General features: G+C 44.0%; 9 protein-coding genes across 9 annotated transcripts; 5 read left to right on the top strand and 4 right to left on the bottom strand.

Annotated features, from left to right (window-relative positions):
• Positions 1 to 163: 163 nt before the first annotated feature.
• V865_000971 (uncharacterized protein) lies at positions 164 to 4,589 on the bottom strand (the record flags this gene model as incomplete). Its single annotated transcript, XM_066224798.1, has 6 exons — positions 164 to 465; positions 581 to 706; positions 797 to 904; positions 980 to 1,326; positions 1,576 to 3,369; positions 3,604 to 4,589. The coding sequence occupies 6 exons, from the start codon at positions 4,587 to 4,589 to the stop codon at positions 164 to 166; spliced, it is 3,663 nt and encodes a 1,220-aa protein (XP_066080895.1).
• A 990-nt stretch (positions 4,590 to 5,579) lies between these two features.
• Positions 5,580 to 6,238, top strand: V865_000970 (uncharacterized protein; the record flags this gene model as incomplete). The annotated part of the gene is made up of 4 exons (XM_066224797.1): positions 5,580 to 5,600; positions 5,667 to 5,681; positions 5,817 to 5,925; positions 6,129 to 6,238. 4 exons carry the CDS (start codon positions 5,580 to 5,582, stop codon positions 6,236 to 6,238), a joined length of 255 nt encoding a protein of 84 aa, XP_066080894.1.
• Positions 6,239 to 6,511: 273 nt separating this feature from the next.
• Positions 6,512 to 8,972, bottom strand: V865_000969 (uncharacterized protein; the record flags this gene model as incomplete). The annotated part of the gene is made up of 8 exons (XM_066224796.1): positions 6,512 to 6,801; positions 6,904 to 6,992; positions 7,068 to 7,163; positions 7,231 to 7,256; positions 7,334 to 7,507; positions 7,630 to 7,939; positions 8,057 to 8,091; positions 8,172 to 8,972. 8 exons carry the CDS (start codon positions 8,970 to 8,972, stop codon positions 6,512 to 6,514), a joined length of 1,821 nt encoding a protein of 606 aa, XP_066080893.1.
• Positions 8,973 to 9,354: 382 nt separating this feature from the next.
• Positions 9,355 to 9,594, top strand: V865_000968 (uncharacterized protein; the record flags this gene model as incomplete). The annotated part of the gene is made up of 1 exon (XM_066224795.1): positions 9,355 to 9,594. The coding sequence occupies one exon, from the start codon at positions 9,355 to 9,357 to the stop codon at positions 9,592 to 9,594; it is 240 nt and encodes a 79-aa protein (XP_066080892.1).
• A 524-nt stretch (positions 9,595 to 10,118) lies between these two features.
• Positions 10,119 to 11,747, top strand: V865_000967 (uncharacterized protein; the record flags this gene model as incomplete). Its single annotated transcript, XM_066224794.1, has 4 exons — positions 10,119 to 10,753; positions 10,829 to 10,884; positions 10,971 to 11,332; positions 11,430 to 11,747. 4 exons carry the CDS (start codon positions 10,119 to 10,121, stop codon positions 11,745 to 11,747), a joined length of 1,371 nt encoding a protein of 456 aa, XP_066080891.1.
• Positions 11,748 to 12,409: 662 nt separating this feature from the next.
• On the top strand, positions 12,410 to 13,816 carry V865_000966 (uncharacterized protein; the record flags this gene model as incomplete). The annotated part of the gene is made up of 7 exons (XM_066224793.1): positions 12,410 to 12,600; positions 12,784 to 12,891; positions 13,017 to 13,110; positions 13,180 to 13,270; positions 13,352 to 13,470; positions 13,561 to 13,679; positions 13,738 to 13,816. The coding sequence occupies 7 exons, from the start codon at positions 12,410 to 12,412 to the stop codon at positions 13,814 to 13,816; spliced, it is 801 nt and encodes a 266-aa protein (XP_066080890.1).
• A 1,535-nt stretch (positions 13,817 to 15,351) lies between these two features.
• V865_000965 (uncharacterized protein) lies at positions 15,352 to 16,039 on the top strand (the record flags this gene model as incomplete). The annotated part of the gene is made up of 3 exons (XM_066224792.1): positions 15,352 to 15,441; positions 15,524 to 15,936; positions 16,009 to 16,039. The coding sequence occupies 3 exons, from the start codon at positions 15,352 to 15,354 to the stop codon at positions 16,037 to 16,039; spliced, it is 534 nt and encodes a 177-aa protein (XP_066080889.1).
• Positions 16,040 to 16,575: 536 nt separating this feature from the next.
• V865_000964 (uncharacterized protein) lies at positions 16,576 to 18,280 on the bottom strand (the record flags this gene model as incomplete). Its single annotated transcript, XM_066224791.1, has 2 exons — positions 16,576 to 17,823; positions 17,909 to 18,280. The coding sequence occupies 2 exons, from the start codon at positions 18,278 to 18,280 to the stop codon at positions 16,576 to 16,578; spliced, it is 1,620 nt and encodes a 539-aa protein (XP_066080888.1).
• A 1,192-nt stretch (positions 18,281 to 19,472) lies between these two features.
• On the bottom strand, positions 19,473 to 20,414 carry V865_000963 (uncharacterized protein; the record flags this gene model as incomplete). The annotated part of the gene is made up of 4 exons (XM_066224790.1): positions 19,473 to 19,659; positions 19,740 to 19,883; positions 19,955 to 20,012; positions 20,099 to 20,414. The coding sequence occupies 4 exons, from the start codon at positions 20,412 to 20,414 to the stop codon at positions 19,473 to 19,475; spliced, it is 705 nt and encodes a 234-aa protein (XP_066080887.1).
• Positions 20,415 to 21,094: the final 680 nt, after the last annotated feature.

Genomic DNA, 21,094 nt, shown 5'->3' with positions numbered 1-21,094 from the left:
ATAATAACAAGTACTGTACATGAGAATGATAATTGGATCTATATTTACACTACTATATGGCGCAGAAATGAAACAAAGAATTATACTATAAACATAATCAATCTATAATCACAAGGTGATACTTGCTCCATTCTTCCATCCTTCCAAACGAATACCAACTTAACTAATACCGATCATATTCCTCCATCCCACTCAACCCACCTCCCAAATCACTTTCCCCACCTGATCTATCATCCCTATCATCTCCACTCAAAAACTCAGATTTCACACCACTACTTCTTCTCCTCCCACCGCCGCCACCTCCTCCAGGAGGTAAATTGGGTGTATCTCCCGAAGATATAGTTTTAGGTTGAGGTGCTTTGACTCCCTTGTATATCTTATATTGAGATTCTGACATGGGCGTACCGTCAGGATTGACTGGTAATGGATGGGTTATGGCGCATTCTTGACCTTGTTCGGATTTGTCTATTAAGTAGCGTAAAAATAAATGTCAGCAAAGGTAAATTGTCGAATTGTCATTGTCAATGTCAAGGGTAATTTCGAGTATGTTTGATTGTGTCAATGAATCAGATAAACTCACGATGTCTTGTCAACGCATCCAATCTGGCAAACTTCTTACCACAACCATCACATTCAAATGGTCTTAGACCTTCATGTAACAGCATATGTCTCTTGCAATCGTGCTGACGAGCGAACCCAACAATGGCTATATAAGGTGACCAACAGGCGAATCAGCTAATCAATCTTCCAGCAATAACTGACAGTTATCATGATCACACGGCAGTATCTCACTCACATTTCGGACATCCATCATATAAACACTTATAAGGTCTCTCATCATTGTGCGATCTCAAGTGGCCCTTCAGATTGAAATGCCTAGTGAACGTACTTCCACATCCAGGAACTACCAATAACGAAAGCCCAATCAGCTCGTCCTCACCATGTCCCATAGTATGGTCGTGTCAGACACCACACTCACCAGGACATTTGAACACCCCACTATTTGTTCTCCTACTCGTACTCGCCACCTCAGTAGCCACGCTCGTAACTTTCATCTTTGCTATCCTCTTTCTTCCCTTCCCTTGAGGTTGAACTCGTTGAACCGGGTGGATCTGATCACCGGTTATGGGCAACTGTACACCATCGGGCAATTCCATTCTTTCCATATTTGACCAATTGGACCCCTGGGAACTTATTGATAAAGCAGGAGAAGCCGATCTAATAGATGACGCAGATGAATTTCGCGAATGTGACATTGATCGACCGCGGTTCATCGGTGGTAAGAGTGATCCGTCATTGGCTGTTATACTTTGTAAGAAGTCGGCTCTAATTATGTTCAAATACAAATATAAGATATGAATTTATCAGCACAGCTTTCTCAAGTGATGTACGGTGTTAAGGGTGCACAGCATTGATCGACGGTGAAAACACCCTTCCACAGACACACGCACACACACACAATCATCGCTTCGCACAGATCAGATCAAGATACCACATCTGGATCCTACATCGCAATCTCTCGATCACTTTTCCAGTTCCAGGGAAAGATAACCCAAACTCAAAACTGAAACTCACGTAGATCCACCCGCACCTACACCCCAGCCCGTCCCGACTCTTCCGAAATCCTCAGATTTAGCTGCTCTCCTATGACCACCTCCGCTCACTCCTCTCACTGCACCAGGACGTGGTTGACCGAATGGCGAATTATGATTCTGAGTGTTTTGGGTGAACTCGACTCCGTACCCCGGTGTGCCAGCCCCAGCAGCAGGATGATTCGAACCTTCACCTCCGAACGATCTCCTTCTACCATGCTGCTGCAAGTTTGACGGAGCAGGTAAAAAGGAAGCTTGAGAGGGCCCGACGGTATTGGGCAAGTTACCTTCAGCACCACCTGATATATTACCGAATGTCGTGGTATAGAATGGAGCAGAGGTGGTTCCAGGTAATTCAGAGGCCGAATGAGGGTATAAACCGATAGATTGATAAAATGCCATTGAAGTAGGTGAAAATTCCCCAGGCGCATATTTGAATACTCCATTGCCCTGCCCTTCACCTTGAGTATTGGTATTTAGAGGAGGTAATCGATTTCTTTGGGCATGTAATTGGTTTAATTGATGTTGCTGACTTGCTGGATCAATACTTTGATTCTGCTGCTGCTGCTGCTGTTGCTGCTGAAGCAAGAACCGTTCAAATGCTTCTTGAGTTGTGATGCTATTATCCTGACCGGGTAACAGTCTAGGATCTAGGGTTGTATTCGAATTAGAACTGATATTTTGATCATTATCGTTGATACCCGTTCGCCAAGCGTTGACCGTACTCCTCCACTGATCCGATACACCTTGCTGTTGCTGTTGCTGTTGCTGCTGTTGATCTTGCATTCCGGAAACATTATCAGGGTTGGTACCAATGAGGAAGTTGAACAGAGCCTGGCGATCAAACGAATCAGCCGTGGGGGAAGGCATGTAAGAGTCTGATTTCGCTCGAGGTCTAGTTTGTATACCCGTTCCCAGTCCACCCAAGTTATCTTGACCCCATCCTTGGGAAGCTTGAAATGCCATTGCGGCAGCGAAATCCATTCCATTATTGCCTGCATTACCTGACTGATCGGATTGTCCAATTTGATCGGATGATCCAGGTCGTGCGAGAGGGTGTGACTGGGGTGGAGGGACGTTGAAGCCTTGTTGCGGTTGATTCTGTTCACCTTGACCTGGTTGCCCATTCTGGTTTTGCTGAGCCATCTGTCCAGCTCGTCGGAGAGCAGCGTCAAACAGTCCTCTACCATCTTTCAGCCCGCTGATAGGAGTACTAGGTTGAATGTAAATCATCGGTCCATCCGCACTCGGTGCGATAGGACTGATACCCGCCATACCCGTTAAATGTTCCAGAGCTGGATTGGCAGGTGGCAGCAAACCACCGGTTACCGAACCACCTAAATCACCTTGTCTTGGCGCGTGCACCCCTCCTCGTGCATTTCCGCCTGGCCCACCCACAGCTGTTGTGACGATTGGTGGTAGGACCGGAGATGGACTATGCTGATTGGGCATGATTAATGCAGGAGGCGACTGAGGTTTGTTGAGAAAAGGTGAGTTACCCTGTGAAGACGAAGCAGTCACTGGGAATTGACCAGTTAAAGGTGGAGATGTGAGATCTGTCATATCGAATTGATGTTGTTGTTGTTGTGGAGGGGCGAAGGGACTCGGCGACCTGGAAGTGGGGAAGGAACCTTGTCTGGAGGGTCCGGCAGACATGACCTCAGGCTGGTTCTGATATCGCTGATTATAGTTCGGGTCCGGAGTATGAGCTGTCTGAGGATAGGGTGACGGTTCTCTGGACTGCTGAGCGGAGCTGTGATGTGACGTGTTGGATATACTATTCATGTAAAGGAGGGGCAGCAGCGTCAGCACATAATTCTATTTTCAGATGGGACAGGCTTAATCCTTTGTTTAGAATTCGGAATTGAACAGCTTAAGATAAGGATTGATATGCTGCTACGTAAAACAATCAGAGTGATAGAAGCCGAGTTGTTGAACAGGATTCGAAGTGCGAGAAGTATCCTAATGCGAGGGGGTAGGCAAATAGAAAGAGATGACCGTATGAACTCACATTCTCTGCAATTCATTATTCAAAGCCTCCTGGTCATTCATGCCCATCATATCGTCCATCCCACTTCCCTGCATATCATTCCCCGTACCGACTCCATACCCAGTAGAGTACCCCCCATTCGAAGATTCAGGTTGACTGATGAAATCCTGTCCCCATCCTCCCATAGTAGCTTGATTGTTAGGTGTGAGAGCGGGGTTTGGATCGGTATATGGTGAATATCCATCGTAGATCGTTGAGTTGTTGAGTGAATTGGCAGATCCAGGTGTCATATATTCTAATCCTGCAGAAGAGGGGGTAGGTATAGGAGAAGGGAATGGACTATGTTGCTGTTGGTTGTTCTGCACATATGAATACTGTATAGGTGCTTGTTGCTGTTGCTGTTGCAAGACTCCTCCTGCCGGTACTAAATTATCTCCAGTCCACGGTGCTTGTTGATGTTGCTGATACTGTTGTTGTAGTTGTTGCTGCTGCTGCGGCTGCTGTTGATGTTGATGTTGATTATCTAATCGTTGACCTGATCCACCGAACATAATATCACCTATTGGAGGAGATGTGAGATTCTGATGATTTGGACTGATATTGTTACCCTGTCTGGGGGCAGTCGCGATTATCGTACTATCAGCTTCAGGATTGAAAGGTAACGATTCTTTCCTTAGTGACGACTGTCTTCTACCATTCCCATTCGCATCTAGATTAAATCCTTTCATCATCATATCAGACCCCGAAGTTGATGACGACGCTCCATCCCTATTCCCTGGTCTGGAGGATATCGAGGCATTGCTAGACTTCCTATTTAGCTGTTGGGGTTCGTCGACGAACTGTCCGCCAGTGTGACCTAGGGGAGGGGGATTCATCTGATGTTGATCAGCAGATGGGTAGGGGTTATGGAAGGCATAAGCGTTGAATGATGAAGAGGTGGATGATCGACGAGGTGGTTGTTGAGAGGAGAATATCGCATCGAAGGAAGGTTCAGCCTGATCCGTCATGATGACTTGTGCGATAAGATAGAGGCTATGTAGATAAAGTTACTCAGTAAATTAGGTAACCAGAAAGAACCTGAAGATGACTGATGACTGTGCTTACTCAGAAATATATATGGATGATCGATACCGAAGTATATCCTATTCCCACAAATCGAGTTCTCACTAATGACGCTCTTGCTGATTCAGGACTCGATCACAGACTTCCACTCTACCTTGATGATTCTGTACTCGTCTGCTCAAAGCATCCGATTGACTATGATCGGTACCTAGCGACGCAGTGGCTGTACTGATAAGGATGTAATGAATGGCAAGGACGATGATAAAGTTGAAAAGCTATGAAAGGTGGATTTGTTATTTTTGGTTTTGTTTTTAGTGGGAAGTGAGATTAAGCTTAAGCCATCCACAGAGGCGGTGCGGAATCAATAATAGTCAATGCTATCGGCGGCGGTGTCTCGAGGTCCGAATACGATGAGTCCAAGAATGATACCCAGGATCCTTTGTTGAGTATGAGCGGTGATGATGCCGATGCTGTGTAAGGAGAAGGTACGAGATGACGAGGTGTATCTTTGGGCATACAACACAATGCATTCAATGATGGGAAGCACATGGATGTATGGTGTACTTACTGTACGTTATACGCCATATACCGAATTCGATCGGTAAACCGGCGAGATGCTAGATGCGAGATCTGCTAGTATAGTTAGTTAGTTCATGGGCTAACTTAATTGAGCGCTCTTTTGTAATCTCTTATACATACAGGCACGAGAGGTGAGAAATGTGGAATGTGGCATCACACGGCCGAACGGAGAACGGGAACATGGGTGGGTTGAATAAAAACATATATATACAATGGAAAAACCTACCTGCGAAAGGATGATCATTTCGGATTACGATTACGGCACTCACTCGACTATTGACGATCATCTCAGTTTCATAAATTAAGTGAATTCAGAATTAAAAGAGTGTTATCCGCACCAATATCAAATATCAAAGATGAACACTGCTGGGTCAGTCGTGAGTGTATACCGCCTTACTCGACTGTCCAACGGCACGAGCTGATCGATGTTCGGATTCGACTAGGCATACGGGTGGGGAGTGAGTCTTTATTTCCATACCCAACTCTGCTCGGCAGCACTCTGGTATCCGAGATTCTCGAGTGATGCAAAATATCAGTGTATTACTATACTCTGGGTATATATATTGGCCTTGCTAATTAATCGTCTCGAACAGGCTCTGATAGTAGCTGCGGGAGTATCATTCTACTACGCCAAAAAAGAAATTGACGCAAGGAGGAAAGACGCTACGTTGAGAGGTAATAGACCTTTGGAGAAGTTGTCTTGTGAGTGCGACCTATTCAATGGATAAATATTGTACCATTTTCATCAGATTTGGGTACGGATTCGAAACACCAAATACAAATACACAAAAAAGAAGGGATTGCACTTGTCATTACGATTCCTTTTTCATGTCCATCTATCCCTCTGTTCTCAGCTGATATAATCTTGGGATTTACTAATTCGATTCATGTCTGCATGTCAATAGGGGAAGAGAAAATCGCTCAACAGCAAACATCTACCGCCGATAAACATCTGAGTCCGATCCAAAATAGTATACCAAAAGAATCGTTCAAGCCTCCCGAGGAGAAAAAATGATCTTCATCAACGCTCGGCATTCCACTCTAAAACATTTCCAGGATGGATATGATATCTGACTAGGATAAATATCAATATCGATGTTCTGATATTCTTATATTGGACATCGAAAGATACATTGTATATTCGTGAAAATGCATTTTGACATCTTTCATGTATGTGCAACAAATGATAAAAAATATCGAATCTATGTATCTATTCCGTGAGTTATGCTACAGTGGGTCATGGTATAAGTCTATAAAGGTACCTTCTCTTTCTTCTTCAATTGTTGGATCATCCAATAGGCGATAATGGAACATCCCCAATCGTACCTCTAGGTATCCCATCATCCCCTTTTTCTGCTTCTGCCTCTGCCTGTTCCTGTAATTTCAACCTATCAGCTTCTTCTTTAGCTTTCCTCTCATCCTCTTCAGCTTGTTTAGCCCTATCTTCAGCTTCTTTCACTTTCTTCTCAGCCTCTTCGGCTTCCTCCTTGGCTTTTTGCTCCGCTTCCTCAGCTTCAGCTTTGATCTTTTTCAGCCGTTCGAACTCTTGTACGGCAGGGTCAGATTCTCTCCATCGACCTGTACATTTCACGACGAATCGTCAGCTTCATGTAGTACACGAAGTCGCAATTCACTTGAGGGGACAGTGATTCATTTGTACGTTAGGTAGTCGTCGCTCACCCAAAAACCCATGATAACTCGCTGCCCAAGGTCTCTGCTCCTCATCTGTAAATGGACTGACACTGGAGTATGAACCGGCGGGTAATATTCTGGTTATAACAACAAGAGCCACCTATCAGCCATTCATCCCATGAAACGATGGAAGCTGAAACATCGAGACTTACAGTACATCTCCCACTCGGATAGGGTCTTTTTGATGGATCAAATCTTCAGGTTTGAATCCGTATCGAGCTAGCAAGTATCGGTATACGCAATCTGAGCTATAAGAGGGTGAAGAGACAAAGATTGGCTTTGGGTATCATGAAATGTGAACATGAGTGGACTTACAATACACCCGGACCAGTCCATTCGAGCTATCAGATATAGAGAAAATAAAGTGGTTAGTGCTTTGACTCATGAGATACATCATATGCTAATACGGACAACTCACAGCAGTCTCAGGTATGAATTCTTCTCCTTTCTCTTCCGCTTCTTCTGCTTTCTTTTCCATTTCCTCAGATTTCCTCAATGTCCTACTTAACGCATCCAGGAATACGGGATGTCCAGGTCTAGCCATGAATGTCCATTGAGTTATTTGTACTGCACGGGATAGACCGACTTCGCGCTGCGAGTTCAATCACAGACAAATCGATCAGTTTATATCCCATGACTATGGCATTTCGCAATATGCGTGGAAATGTTTTGACTTGTGATGGTAGACTGCCAACGAGTCACGCCTTGACTCACCCAATTTGTCCATCCAAAATCAATCGCATCACTCTCCACACTGACTACCAAACCCGGTTCTCCCAATTCGTTCCCATCATCTACCAAGGGTCCATCGTAAATCTTCGATTTGCCCACGGGAAGATCAATCATGCCTTCTACTGAGTCGGTCGAATGTTCAGAGGCGAAAGACGATAATGGATGTGAAGAAGGGAGATGTTGGGAAGTGGAGAGAGATAATAATCTTGATAGGTGAGTTAATAACGGGGCGGTCTCGGAATGGTAGGGTATACCCCATGAATCAGCGTGAATGATAGGTGCAGCTACCACACTGAATCAGATCAAATCACCTTTTATTGTGTAGTAGGATATGGGAACGTACTATCACTATATACCAAAGTCAGCTATTTGTATAGTCGTAGATTAAAGTGGGATTGATTTTACTTACCTATCTGTATATATACCTCCTTCAACTAACATAGCCTATCATCCATCCGACACAAATCAGCTTAAAAATCCATGACTCATCGTGACCGCTAAGATCATCTGATGAGTCAGCTCACCATATATCTGAATATATCAGTTTTCAATACGACTCTCGGTAACTTTTCCCAAATTTTCTCAGCTTTCGTCCCACCGAAAACACCTTTAACCCAAGCTTTGAGTGATCTATCATTGAAATATTTGATCTGATAATCAGGCATGATCTCTTTCCATCTTTCAAATTGGTACGGTAATTCATCAGATTTATCAGTCGTCATCACTTGTTTTGGTCGAGGTGGTAATTCTTCGATAGGTGGTCGTAAACTCAATCTAGATAATACAGGTGCCATAAACCCTCCTACACCTTCTCCTCCTCCTGAAGAGGGTAAGAGATATTGTTTATAAGTCGATATAAGTTCTTTTGTATATCCTTCTAAAGATATATTACCTAATTTCAATCCATATTCTTCAAAATCGTGTTTTGGGTCCCAACCCGATTGGAGATCTTCTATATGAGATAACATGTATTTCTCAATTCCACTTGAAGGTATTATGTCAGGTAATTTACCTTCCCAGTGAAATTCATTGTCGTCGGAAGCACCTGCTCCGTCCCCGTTCGGTGTGGTAGATAGAGATGGTGAAGGTGATGATTTCCATTTCAACCAATCCACTAAACTCCCTTTACTCTCCTTCTCCTGATTTGCTCCCCTTTCAGGCCAAAAACAATGTGTTGAAGGCGAAGTATAATCCGCTAACACATCTTTAGGAAAGGCATATTCGATATTCGACTGGGATATGCGTTGGTACAGTACCAGAGATATTAGAGTGATAAGGACCAAGAGGAGGGAGAGACGGGCTCGGATGGAGGGGAGGAGGAACATTCCTTCCTTGTTTCCAATTTTCGTAAATGGTTGTTTGTGAGAGTGAGTTCGATGATTTCTCATATATTCAACATATTTAAAAAGAGTCTGAGTATATTCATTCCTGTCTATCAACCCAGAGCACTAGAATAGGTAACCAAGCGATAACTAGGGTTCAATTGTATATCTATGTTTACACAGCGCAACTTTCGCAGTTCTCACAGCTTCGCACCGACCCAGGTTCAACTTGCAACTTTTTAGTGCGGGGTCTCCACATTGACATCACATTGTATCACACTAAATTTAGCGAAACACGAAACATTCCTCGCTGATATCTCCAGGTTTCACATCTCCATCACTTCCAAGCACGATCACATTTCATCAGAGGAAGACCCCACTCACGATGTCCTCGAAATCACCTCTCACGCAACCACCTCGTCCACCCCCACGTAAAGGACCGAACCCCTACCTCCTCCTGGGGATGGTAGTAGTCAGTTCAGCATCATTCTTCATCCTGGCTGAGAAAAGACATAACGACCAACAAGCTTCGGGTGCGACCAGGAGGAAGGAGATGCCAAATCCATTATTACCTTCTAGGCAGGCTGAGCCGGTGGAACTGCCGCCGAGGAGAAAGGTCGAATGAACAGAGAAAAACCGAGAGGAGAGGACAAGAGAAGAAGCTCAATTTGGTACGTAAGGGTTTGGGTTGAGGTCCTTCCCTGAAGCTCTGACTGACGATTTGTATGGATCTAGTATTATATATCAAGACCATATGCATTCTACTAGGTTCCAACCTGTCGTAACTATCATTCTCTCATCGAAGATCAATCCCATTTTGCAACACCCTCTATTCCTATGCGCCATGTACAACTCCTTTTTGACTTGTCCAACGGATAACATCAATCTTCATCTATCCTTTCATTGAACGATCATCAAAGGAAAGTACGAAACCTTTTGCATGTGTCGGTGCGTATCTAAAAAAGGATGTTGGAAGACCTTATCCTGATCTTCGAGCTCGAGTCATGACTCCACTAGTTGAATTCGAGTGCTTTTATAAACCATCAATCTTGATATTCAATCTTCTTTATCATCACTCACTTTCTTACTTTCCCACTGCATCTATCTGTCGACTCATATACTAATCACTTTTTCAAACGAAATATGACAATGACCACAGACCACCACCACCACCACCGTCCTAATGATAGACCTTCAAATCCTAACGAGACCCTCCCATCCTCCACTGGCGGCATCACGCCTGCGACCCAACGAAATTCCAAAACTACACCGACGTATGGCTCAACCTCAGATGGTGGTAACGACAAGAACGAAGTCGATCAGCCTTGTTCGCCCACATACACTCTAGATGGCGGTACAGAAACTCCGCTGGTGACTTCGCCGGATGCTAGCGTAGTGGCAATTCACGGAAGTGTCATGACTAGTAATCAATTTCCATTCCCCATTCCTCCTGGGGTCGGGGGAAGAGGTGGGAAATATGGGAAGAATACGATGAGTATGGATGATTGGGCGAAGATCGCTGGTGATATCACTAGCAGGAAGGGATCAGTGACGGTATCCACTCAAGGACAAGGCCAAAGTACGATTGAGGAAGAAGGTCGTGGTACCGAAAGTAGAAAGAATAATGGAGAGGCTGCTCACAAAGAGAAGGGGGAAAAGAAGAAGAAGACGAGAACAACGAAGAATGGAAGGATCATCGCGATCGATTTTGACGATGTTTGTTCAGAGAATATGGCTACTATTGTTAAACAACATAATTTAAGGTATGGGACGGATTTGACTCTGTAAGTGTATGAGCGATGATGTACTAACTGTACATGAGACAAAGAAATACTGAACTGACAGGTTTGTTACCATAGGGATGATCTACAGACTTACGTATTTTGGCAAAATAGGGGTTTCGGTACTCCTGCAGGTGAGTACTTCGATTTTTATCATATTTCACGTTCACATAATAGTTGTATATACGAAGAAGCTGAATCCTTATCGTGTGAGATACAGAAGTAGCAAGGAAAGTCCAAGCGCTCAATAACCTACTTCCACTTACGACCCCCATTCCAGGATTCGTCGCAGGTCTCAAAACACTACATGAACTAGGTCATCCAATTCACATCGTCACTTCTCGTCCTGCAAAAGATGAACAAGGGTTAAAAGATTGGCTTTCCGACCAGGGAATTACGATAGGTCATGAACCGAAGGATGTCATTGTTCAGGCTCATTTTACGGGTAGTTATGGAGATGTGAATAAACCTATTGAACCGAGAGGTGATGATGATGAATTTGAGAGAGAGTTGAATGAGAGGTTAAAGGAATTGTGGAAAGATGGTGTGGGCAAAGGGAAAGGTGGTTTGGCAAAGTTGAAGGTGAGTATAAATGGTCTATTATCTAGATCATAACTCGTGTGTAAATGCGTTCCAATGCAGAATATATGGGATGATTCAACTGATTATTTTCGATCAGATCCTACGCAACATCAACGCATCGTTATTTGTAGATGATCATCACGGTAATCTCGAACCTATCGTTACAGCCGATCCTCCCATCCCATGTTTACTATTCGGTGAATATGGTTGGAATCGATCTAGGAGCGGTATCACCTCTCCGGTGGAGATGATGGATTACAACGAGAGGATGAGTAGTGGATTGCCATTACCTTTCCAAGAGATTCAATTTGGTAGAGAACAGAATATTCATAGGGTCAAAGATTGGGAGGAGCTTGTTCAATGGATTAGAGAATGGGATGAAGAAGAAGAAGAACAGGAGGATAAGTCAGGTTGAACATTTTCATATCGATTCTATCGTTTCTATTACCTTGTACGATCACTATTAGCATTTCAAGCGCCATATCATAGTACGTTTGATTGCCTCTCATATGTTGCTACCTGACCATCTCCTCTCGAATAAATTTGTATCAGTTTTGGGTCATACACACTCGCAATCACGTGACATGACCGCACCGCTACAGTACTTGAAACGTTTGAGCAGTCGATTAGAAACATTGAATTGTGCTTGTTCACTTTCACTTGATATCAACAACAATCAGGATCAGCTCGAGAGACATAGCACAGTCAAACCTAGAGGAGAACAGTGTACGAAGAGATCAGATAGGACAGACGCAAATCCTGAGACATCAACCACAAGATACGTTTTACACATCCTACTGGCACCGACTTGAACCAAGCGGACCCCAACCAATCCAACAATAGATCAAAGACTCCTCCAAGAGCGATTACAACTCACACCATCCACCCTTCACACCATTCACACCTGAATAGCCTTACTGGTAATCTATAACCATACCACGTCGTCATCTCCCTTCCCATCGTTCAGCCAAACTACCAATCCTCCCACCTTCTTTACCTACTTTCGATACCTTCTCAAATACCGATATCGAGACTGATACGGGTTACGATATAGTATTGAGCAGACCAGGAGTAGATATGGATATAAATGGGGCCTCCTCCGCGGCATTATCTTCACGGCAAACCCTGGACTCGAACGGTGGTTACGCAGAAGAGTATCTCTTGCCGACGAATCATCTGGGTGGACGTGGAGCGGATGGGATAGGGTCGATCAATAATTCTGGGAGAGAGGGACTGGGACCGATGGGAGGAGGGAATAATGAGTGGAAGTGAGTGATTCTCTCGATATTATGAATCATGTTCAATGATTATAACGAAGCAGAAATGCGAAGCTTTGAATCTCATTCGTATATATGTCCACATCTTATGCTCAACTTAGCTTTCCACATGTATTTGATGTCGCACTCAAAGGATGCGCGATATGCTGATGATATTGCTCTCGTAACTACCAGATATGAAATGCGTAGAGAAGCTCAACAAATTATACCTGGCTTGTACCTTGGTCCCTTCCAATCATCAACGAATTTGACAAAAATGAAATTAATGGGTATAACACACGTGTGAGTTGTTTTGTCTGCGTACTTCACCCTCTATCAAGCTACATCACCATCTTGTGCTGCTTCTCGACTTATGATCGTATGTAGCAACACATTCGGACACTAGGCTAATATGGACCCTGTTGTAGCCTTTGTATCAGAGATAAGAAAGAATCAAGTTTGATATACCCACGTTTCCCCACTGAATTCAGGTATATGACGTTGGACATAAGTGATAATACCGTAAGCTTAGCAGCTGCCTCCCTTGACTGTCTGAGCTGTATCAGCTTACATATCCTTCATGATATATAGGACCAGAATCTGATTACGATCTTTCCGAAATGTCGCGATTTCATCGAAGAGGCTATGACGATGGGTGGGACTGTTCTAGCACATTGTAATGGTGAGTCTAACGGAACGATTGACAGATCTTGATTATCAGGTATATACGTTAGTCCTAGCTGACGCCATACTTCGCTGCTAGGCGGTATTGCGCTTTCACCGGCGATTGTCGTAGGCTACCTCATGTGGAAGTTCAACTTATCAGCGGACAATGCCCTGGCGTATGTGCAGAGTAAGAGGTATTGTGTCAGTACAATGAGTGTGAGTTGGACTTTCCCCCACATCAGGCGGGGTTCAATAATGTAATTTAGCTGATGGGGATTTCTATCTATCTATCGTACTGATTTGCAGTTCCAAAATCAGTTCAAGGAGTACGAACCTATACAGATGGCTCAGAAGATGGTTCAGAATGCAGGGTTTGGCGCGGGGATGGGTAATGTCAATAAGAGGCAGGCATTGGATGAAGAAGAGTAAGTCTGTTGACCTATGCCGAAATATTCCATGCTGATAACAGAGCATGGAATATAGCGGCGAAGAAGATGAAGAAGATAGGAGGAGGAAACAACCGATGAGAAGTGAATTGATATCGGACATTTCGATGGATTGATTAGAATCACAACAGTCAGGTCTGGATTTCTCGGGGACGATAATCATTTTTCTCTATGTCTGTCTGTGCAGGTAGAACTCCTCCATCCTCATTTTTACTGTGTATGTACATCGAAGGGGTCTGAATTTTCAGACTTCTGTTCACGATACGTTAATGAATGATTATGATCATGATCATGTGATGAGACGAGCATCACTTGCTGTGGTGAGTATTTCCTAACTTACGAATTTCTCTCAACGTGACAAATCGAGTGACTTTCGCTGGTACTACTTCAAACTGCTTGATTATTCAAGCGACATGTGATCAAATTTTGTAAAAGACTTAGAAAGGCGGTATACTTATATTCTCCGATTGTCTGCACGATTGTCAGCCGGTACCCAATCACATGTTTGGAATCATCAAACAAGGGTATGCCTGGATATCGTACAGGTCTTCTCAGGTATTATGCCACAAGTAGTGACCAGATGGTGTTGTTATCCATTTCCGTCCATACTCTACCATCATTACATACACCACCAGAGACAGGCTTGATCAAAGCCAAAGCCTCAAGTACAAAATATGAAAGCATAAAACGACCAATTGCTGAATCCAGCAATTTAAGCTTTTGCGGTATGACCACCTTAATCGGAGATTTTGCACCGACAATTACGGCATTTGTCAAAACGGGTGATACAAGGCACGGGACCGAATCCGGCTTTTCTACTACATTTATCCTTTTCAAGGTAAGGTAAGTCTTCAAATATGCTTTTCTCCAGGTCCACAGGTTCAGTTTCAGGTTCAGCCCAAGAAGCATATGTTGAAGCTGGAATGGAATGCAAATACCAAAGGCAAAGAGCAGAAAGCACAAAACGCAAGAAACGCAAGAAAGGCCTCTGATGATACAGGACTGTAGGTTTGGATCGTGGCGTCTTTCTTATCCTGCTCGATTGAATTCTTGGCTTTTCGGGGCTTGGATATTGGAACGATGTAAAGTACGAAGTTGGTAGAATGTTGAAAATACCTTACTAGCTTACCACGGAGTACGGTTTGTCCACCGAAGGATGTCAAGTAGGCATGAAGATCGTCAGGAACATAACAAAGGGGACTTGTGAGTTGGCGGTGATACATACCCAGAAGTACGAAGTGTAAAGTTAAGGAATGATTATGATATGCTCCGTGGAAGTATTCTGCTTTTGGTATTTTCATCATCTGTTTCCATGAGTAAGCACGATATGATAAAGCATGACATGTGGACGGATGTCAGATATCGAAGAGTAATATAATGTATTCTCTCATTCCTGCAAACCCCCTTCTTGACTTTTTTCTCTTCATGCTTTTTCATCACTTTACAAGTCGACCATACTTACATTTCTTAACATCAATCGATTGATTCGATTCGACTCGTTCAACAACCTTGAAGGTTACCTTTCTCTCTTTTACACATACCGACACTCGCTGCTGGACCAGTCAGAGTAATACACATTCCTTTTGAACACTTCGAACCATCAACCGAACTCCCTAGTCCTTCAACCCTCAACTGTCTTCTTCCTATCAGGATGCATTCTCTCAGCCTACTCCTCCAAACCCTCGCTGTGGTCCTCTTGGCACCAATTGCCTTAGCTGCCCCAGCTCCAGATTCAATCTTCGTAAGTTTCCCATCCGGTCTTGATCACTGCATGACCAAGCCCATCGTGGCTGACTTTGTATATCATACTGCAATTATCGTAGTTACTGCAATCATCCACTTTCACCCCTCTAGGCTGTTCATCAACCTTCCATCCGACCTCCATCCTCCGTCAAGTCCCATCTCCTTTTGCGTGCTTCTCGAGATGCTCCGATAAACAAGTAGCAGCATACTCTCAACTCCAATCTGGCGTCTTATGTGCCTGCGGAGAAGAAGATATGTTGGATGATATCGAAAATTCAAAAGTTAGATGTAGGGATAACACTTGGTTCTTATTTAAGAATAACCATGAACATGTCTCTACTCATTCGACCGAGACTTCCGAAGAATCCACTTCGACTACGACTGGGGAGACAGAGACTGCCGCGTTGACGATCCAAAACCAAAAGAACAAGAAAAGAGATAGGTTGATGCCTTTCATGATGATGAAGAAGAAATCATTACAAAAAGTGAAAAGGTGAGTTCAGCTTCCAAGGTTTTACTTTATCTACGGACAGGTCGCTGATTGTTCATCTATTCTACCTTGTAGAACCGCTCCAATGGATTATGAAATTGCTTAATCCTGATCACTATCTCCCTCGTCCCCCTTATCGTTCTTGATATCCTTTCATCCATCCACGTCACTATCCCTCCTCTGGACATTTCTCCCTCTTCTATATATAGTTCGCTTCTTTTGGGCACAAAGCGAGTCGACATACACAATCTTCTTATAATATTCAAATAAAAAGTTGAAAAAGCATTCACTTCGATAGGACCATTGTGGTCTTTTTTTTGCCTTTTGGGAATCTATGTATACATGCAAATGCACATGCAATTCATATAATATCATATACTGTACATACAAACATGATCCATCTATCTATTCGCAAGGTATCAAAGAAAGCTTAAATGGGAAATCTAATGAGTCTCATGTACAAGATGGTTTGCGGATCCCCAAATTCCAAATGGAAACATATCATATCAAACCAAATCAGGCCAGTTCAGGCTCTCCATCCAATTATACCGTATCGCCAAACTCCCATCTCATCTTATACCGAATATTAATGGTCAGCTAATGTACATCCTCTTCGCCCGTTCAAAACCCATAAGAGCTCTTTCAGAACCAACCACTTCTCTTACTCGGACTGACCTGGCCTTCACCATGAACCACGGTGTCTCTGTCCACCTCATTCTTTTCACTGTGCTTTCTACCAGGAGAAGCCAACCTCAAAGCTTTCCAGAACCTCTTACTAGGCGATTGTTGGGTTTTCTCACTTTCTTTCCTTCCATCAAGGTCCTCCCAGAAGTTACCATACGAAGTGGGCGAAGAAGGTGTAAGTGGCGTATCACCTCCGACTTTCTTGGTACTGTGCTTCTTACCGCCTACACCTTTCATTCGGGATATCGTTCGAGTGGGACTCTCAGGAGTGCGAGGAGTGATCAACGGTGATGTTTCTTTTTCTTTGACTGATCCAGAACGGGGAGGCGAAGGATCAACATGTCTCCATGTTTTAGGTGTTTGATTCCCATCATCACTTGCTTTTCTCAACGGTGAGGTATTCTGTCTAGAAGGCGTTTTGGGCGGGGTTCGTCGTCCCGGTGAATTACTTCCAGTTCCACTTCTTTGAGCCCATGGAATGGGGGTTGTATTTCTGGAAGTGGACTCGAATGATGATGAGCGGGTGATACTTCGAGGTAATAATGGTGGAAGTAAGTCGTCATCATCGTCATCTTGGATAGGCGGTGGTGTATGATATCTAGTAGGTATCAACGGGCGATCTTCATCATCCGAGGAGTTGGGAGAGGGGTTTAGGGTATGTCGGACATTCCAGGCTGAATGAGATTGATGTTGATAGATCATCTTTTCCAACGGAGAACTATCAGTCTTATCTTCTTGAGATATTTCTTCAGGTTCGTTGGTTATCTCTTGATGTTGTTCTTTCGAAGTAAAGTACCTTTGAGGACTTGTAGGTGGACTAAGAGGTTTGACTCTAACTTTGAAGGAGGGATATGGACCGTTCATGTCTGCTCCGAAGAATGTCCCACCTCCTCTAGCCCTCCATCCGCCATCTTCCAAACTAGCAGGAATCGAACCCTTCCTCTGGGTGATATTAGGAGTTTGAGACGGTGTATGAATGGCCAACCAGGTCTCCCGATCTCGCCATGGTTGGGTGATCGAGCTTGAGGAGGTGATTAGTTCGGAGAATGATCGGGATCGTCGATGAGAGTATTTGTTGTCTCTTGGATTTGAGCTGGGAGGAAGGAGGGTCGCAGATCGTTGGGTCGAAGGTTGAGAAGGGTTGGGAGTAGGGAAGGGGTAAGGTGATTTAGGAAAAGAAGGTCGAATCAGAGGCGAAGGAAGAAGCTATCATTGAAGTATTATCTCGTCAGCTCAACTTTTTCTTTCGTTTCTTCATCACGTATTCAATGTGTGGTATGTCACAACTCACTTGATTATCATTGGATCCTGGTCCTGCCCCGGATAGATCCAAAGCCACAGGTATCGTCTTCCCTTCCTCAGTTACGAACCTCTTTCTACCTTTTATCAATTTCGATGACATCTTTTCCTCTGAAGCCGGCAAGTCGTTTAATTGGAATTTAATCTTTCCTGGTCGTTTGTCTTGAGTATCAATCACTTGCTGTACTGAGTCGAGATTATCGAATTCTTTCTCGTTGACAATGACTGATAAGTTGAATGGTTCTACAGAGGCAGTGGAAGAAGAGGAGGAAGGGGGTGATAATGTACTTGATCTTGGTCTCGATCTTGAGTTTCCTCTCGATGACTTTGGTCTTTTGAGCGAAAGTGAGAGTGATACCGTCATTTTATATATCGTGTATTTGTAGTGTTTGATGGTAGTCAAGATGAGTACGAGTAGGGGTGATTTGATAGTTTAATGACGAAATAAGGAAAAACAAGTAAAGGATCAAGGGGGAAAGGAGGGTCTCAGACAGTTTTCGTCAAGGAATGATCAGCGACAAATACTATTATGGGTCAAAGCGGTGTTAGATGTTGCTGGGGATGAACAAGAAGCAAAGTGCAGAAGTCTTGATCGTTGACAGTCCCTCTTTATATGTTGTTACAGCTCATCAATCAACCATATCAATCGTATCAGTGAGGAAAAACACGAACACGAACAAGATAACAAGGTTATACTCTTCATTTTCAACCCCTTGCACATTCCTCATGTTCTTCCTCTAACATATCTTTTAATGGTTCCCTCGTACCTCATGTTAAACCGCAACTGATGAGTAAGAATTGAGAAAGAAAAAGAAACCCCATCCTTTGGACTAAGCATAAATTCCAGACCCGACTTGGTTATTCAATCGTCGGTGTCGGATTTCGGAATATAGAGTGGGGTTAGACAGGATCCCTTGATCGTTTTGCTCAACACGACGTTGATGTTTCGAAATGATCGGTAAGAGCATGTAAAAAAAAGAGGGGTAACCATGTGGCTGATGGTATGGTGAGTGTCGGATTAATCAGATCTGCACTAATAAGATTGGATTTTCAAGGGGTCGAGGGTCGAGCAGAAGGTGCGTTTCATCGTATTTTTTCAGTAATCGCGAGCAATCGACAATTATCTTGTCACCTTGCTGTTTCGTCGAGTGAAAGAAAAGTAACTGTATGATTAGACCTGAGGTTGAGGTCGAGGTCAAAGTTGACAGTTCAGGATAGATAGTTGTGTAAAATCCTCTTCAAAAAGGGAAATAACGAAAGAACGCGCACTTTTAAGGTGACTCCCCCTTCTTGATCTTACACTCCACTTAAGGGGGAATTTTCCGACGCGACTAACCTTTTAATTCAGATTCAGCTCCAAAGCAACCTCATCGCAAGAGGCTTGTCAGATTGAACATTCAACACGCTCAGCAATAGCAGGATGTATGAGATAGAGGGATACATAGGACATGAAGAGCGTGAAGGCATAAGATGTAAAAAGAACGATATGACTAAAAATGCTATGCGATGATGTTCGTACGTGTGTATATGACTATGAATGAGGGAGTTGTCATGGTTTAAGCAAGGGCAAGACCCAAGATACCAGCAGCAACAACAACGACAGCGCCGTTGACGATCGACTTGGTGGACATGGCGCCTGACTTGGCAGAGGTGGAAGCTGAGGCAGCGGCTGAGGCAGCAGAAACGGCACCTGATTTGGCGGAGGAGGCAGCAGCAGAGGCTGATCCAGCGGCTGAAGAAGCTCTGTAGGTTATGAGACGATGGTTAGCAGACTTTCTCCCACGGAAGAGTTGCGTCAGAGTTAAGATGATTGAGTTACTCACTTTGAAGCAGCAGCGGAAGAAGCAGCGGCTGAGCTCATAGCGGAGGCAGAGGCAGCTGCTGAAGTGGTAGCGGCCGATGCTGATCCGGAGGTTACGGCGGCGGCAGCAGCAGCAGAGGCGGTACTGACAGCGGCGGGGGTGGAACTGTAATACGTAATGTATAAGTCATGTTCTGTCCATATATGTACGTGTACTCGTATGATAGATGTACTCACGCAGAAGCTGCAGAGCTCGTAGCAGCAGCAGTCAAACACGAGTCACTAGATCCAGCTTCTATAAGATCGCAAATCCAAATCGCCATCAGTCATTCAACTCATATAGTTCCAACGTCTAGTGAGAGGGGTCGTGATGGGACTTACGAATAGTAACAGCCTGGTTGTAATTGACTACACCGGAAGAATCCGTAACTTTCAAAGTAATAGAAGTACCCGAAGCGATGTTAACAGTCCAGGTGAGAGAGTTTCCCTGTTGTTCACCTAGATCTTGCAAGGCAGCAGCGGAAGGTTCACCACCGGGGATGACAGCGAGGTAGTATGGGGCAGTACCGCCCGTCCAGGAAAGGAGAGCAGGTTGACATTGAATGAGGGAAGCGGGAGTTGAGATAGTCAAGTCTGCACCCAGGGCTGAAGTGGCGAGAGCACCGAGGGTCAAGAGGATGGTGGACTTGGTGAACATGATGGGTGAATGGAATGAACGAAGGGTGATTTGTAATGAGTGTGTAGTATGAGGTTGAATACAGGTCCTCTTTTATACGATGTAACTGTTATCTGATCTTATTATGAGAATGAAAAGAATGAAGAGATATTGGGATGAGATGTATATATAGAGGAAAAACAAGATACGTAGACTTGGACTCGGACTTGTTTACATCGCGCACCCAAAAGTTATTTCTGGTCGATCAAAAAGAGAGGACCAATAGGATGAACAGGAACGGCCAAATTGCAAGCTGGTCGAGCCTGGTCTAAGAACCTCTCTCCCTCTTCGATCCCTGGAATTGAGTGACAAACGACCTGGAATGAATGGGTTTAAGGGGAAAGTTGATGAAATGATCGTCATAAATCCATAAATCCAGGGTTTATCGCGAGAGTTGTTTGTTGCCGACTGGATATTTGAAGCCTTCTTCTTCCGCTTGTTGTGATATACTTCATATTCTGTCTGTGAAGACGAGAAGAACCAACAAGCTGGGATTTGAACTACAATTGAAACAGACTGAGAAGCAAGCCCATTCTCATTCCATAAGGTGAAAATCTGACCTATGCAACAATTTGCATCGTTGGTAACAGCCTTGACAAACCCAAACTCAAAACTAACAAAGATTCACACTCGGTCGACGAACTTTACATTCCCCGGCTTCA

The sequence above is a fragment of the Kwoniella europaea genome, chromosome 1 (genome assembly GCF_036810445.1).
Source record: "Kwoniella europaea PYCC6329 chromosome 1, complete sequence".
Taxonomy (NCBI): Eukaryota; Fungi; Basidiomycota; class Tremellomycetes; order Tremellales; family Cryptococcaceae; genus Kwoniella; species Kwoniella europaea.
The sequence above is the reverse complement of the archived record's forward strand: the minus strand, read 5'-3'. Positions and strand labels throughout refer to the sequence as shown.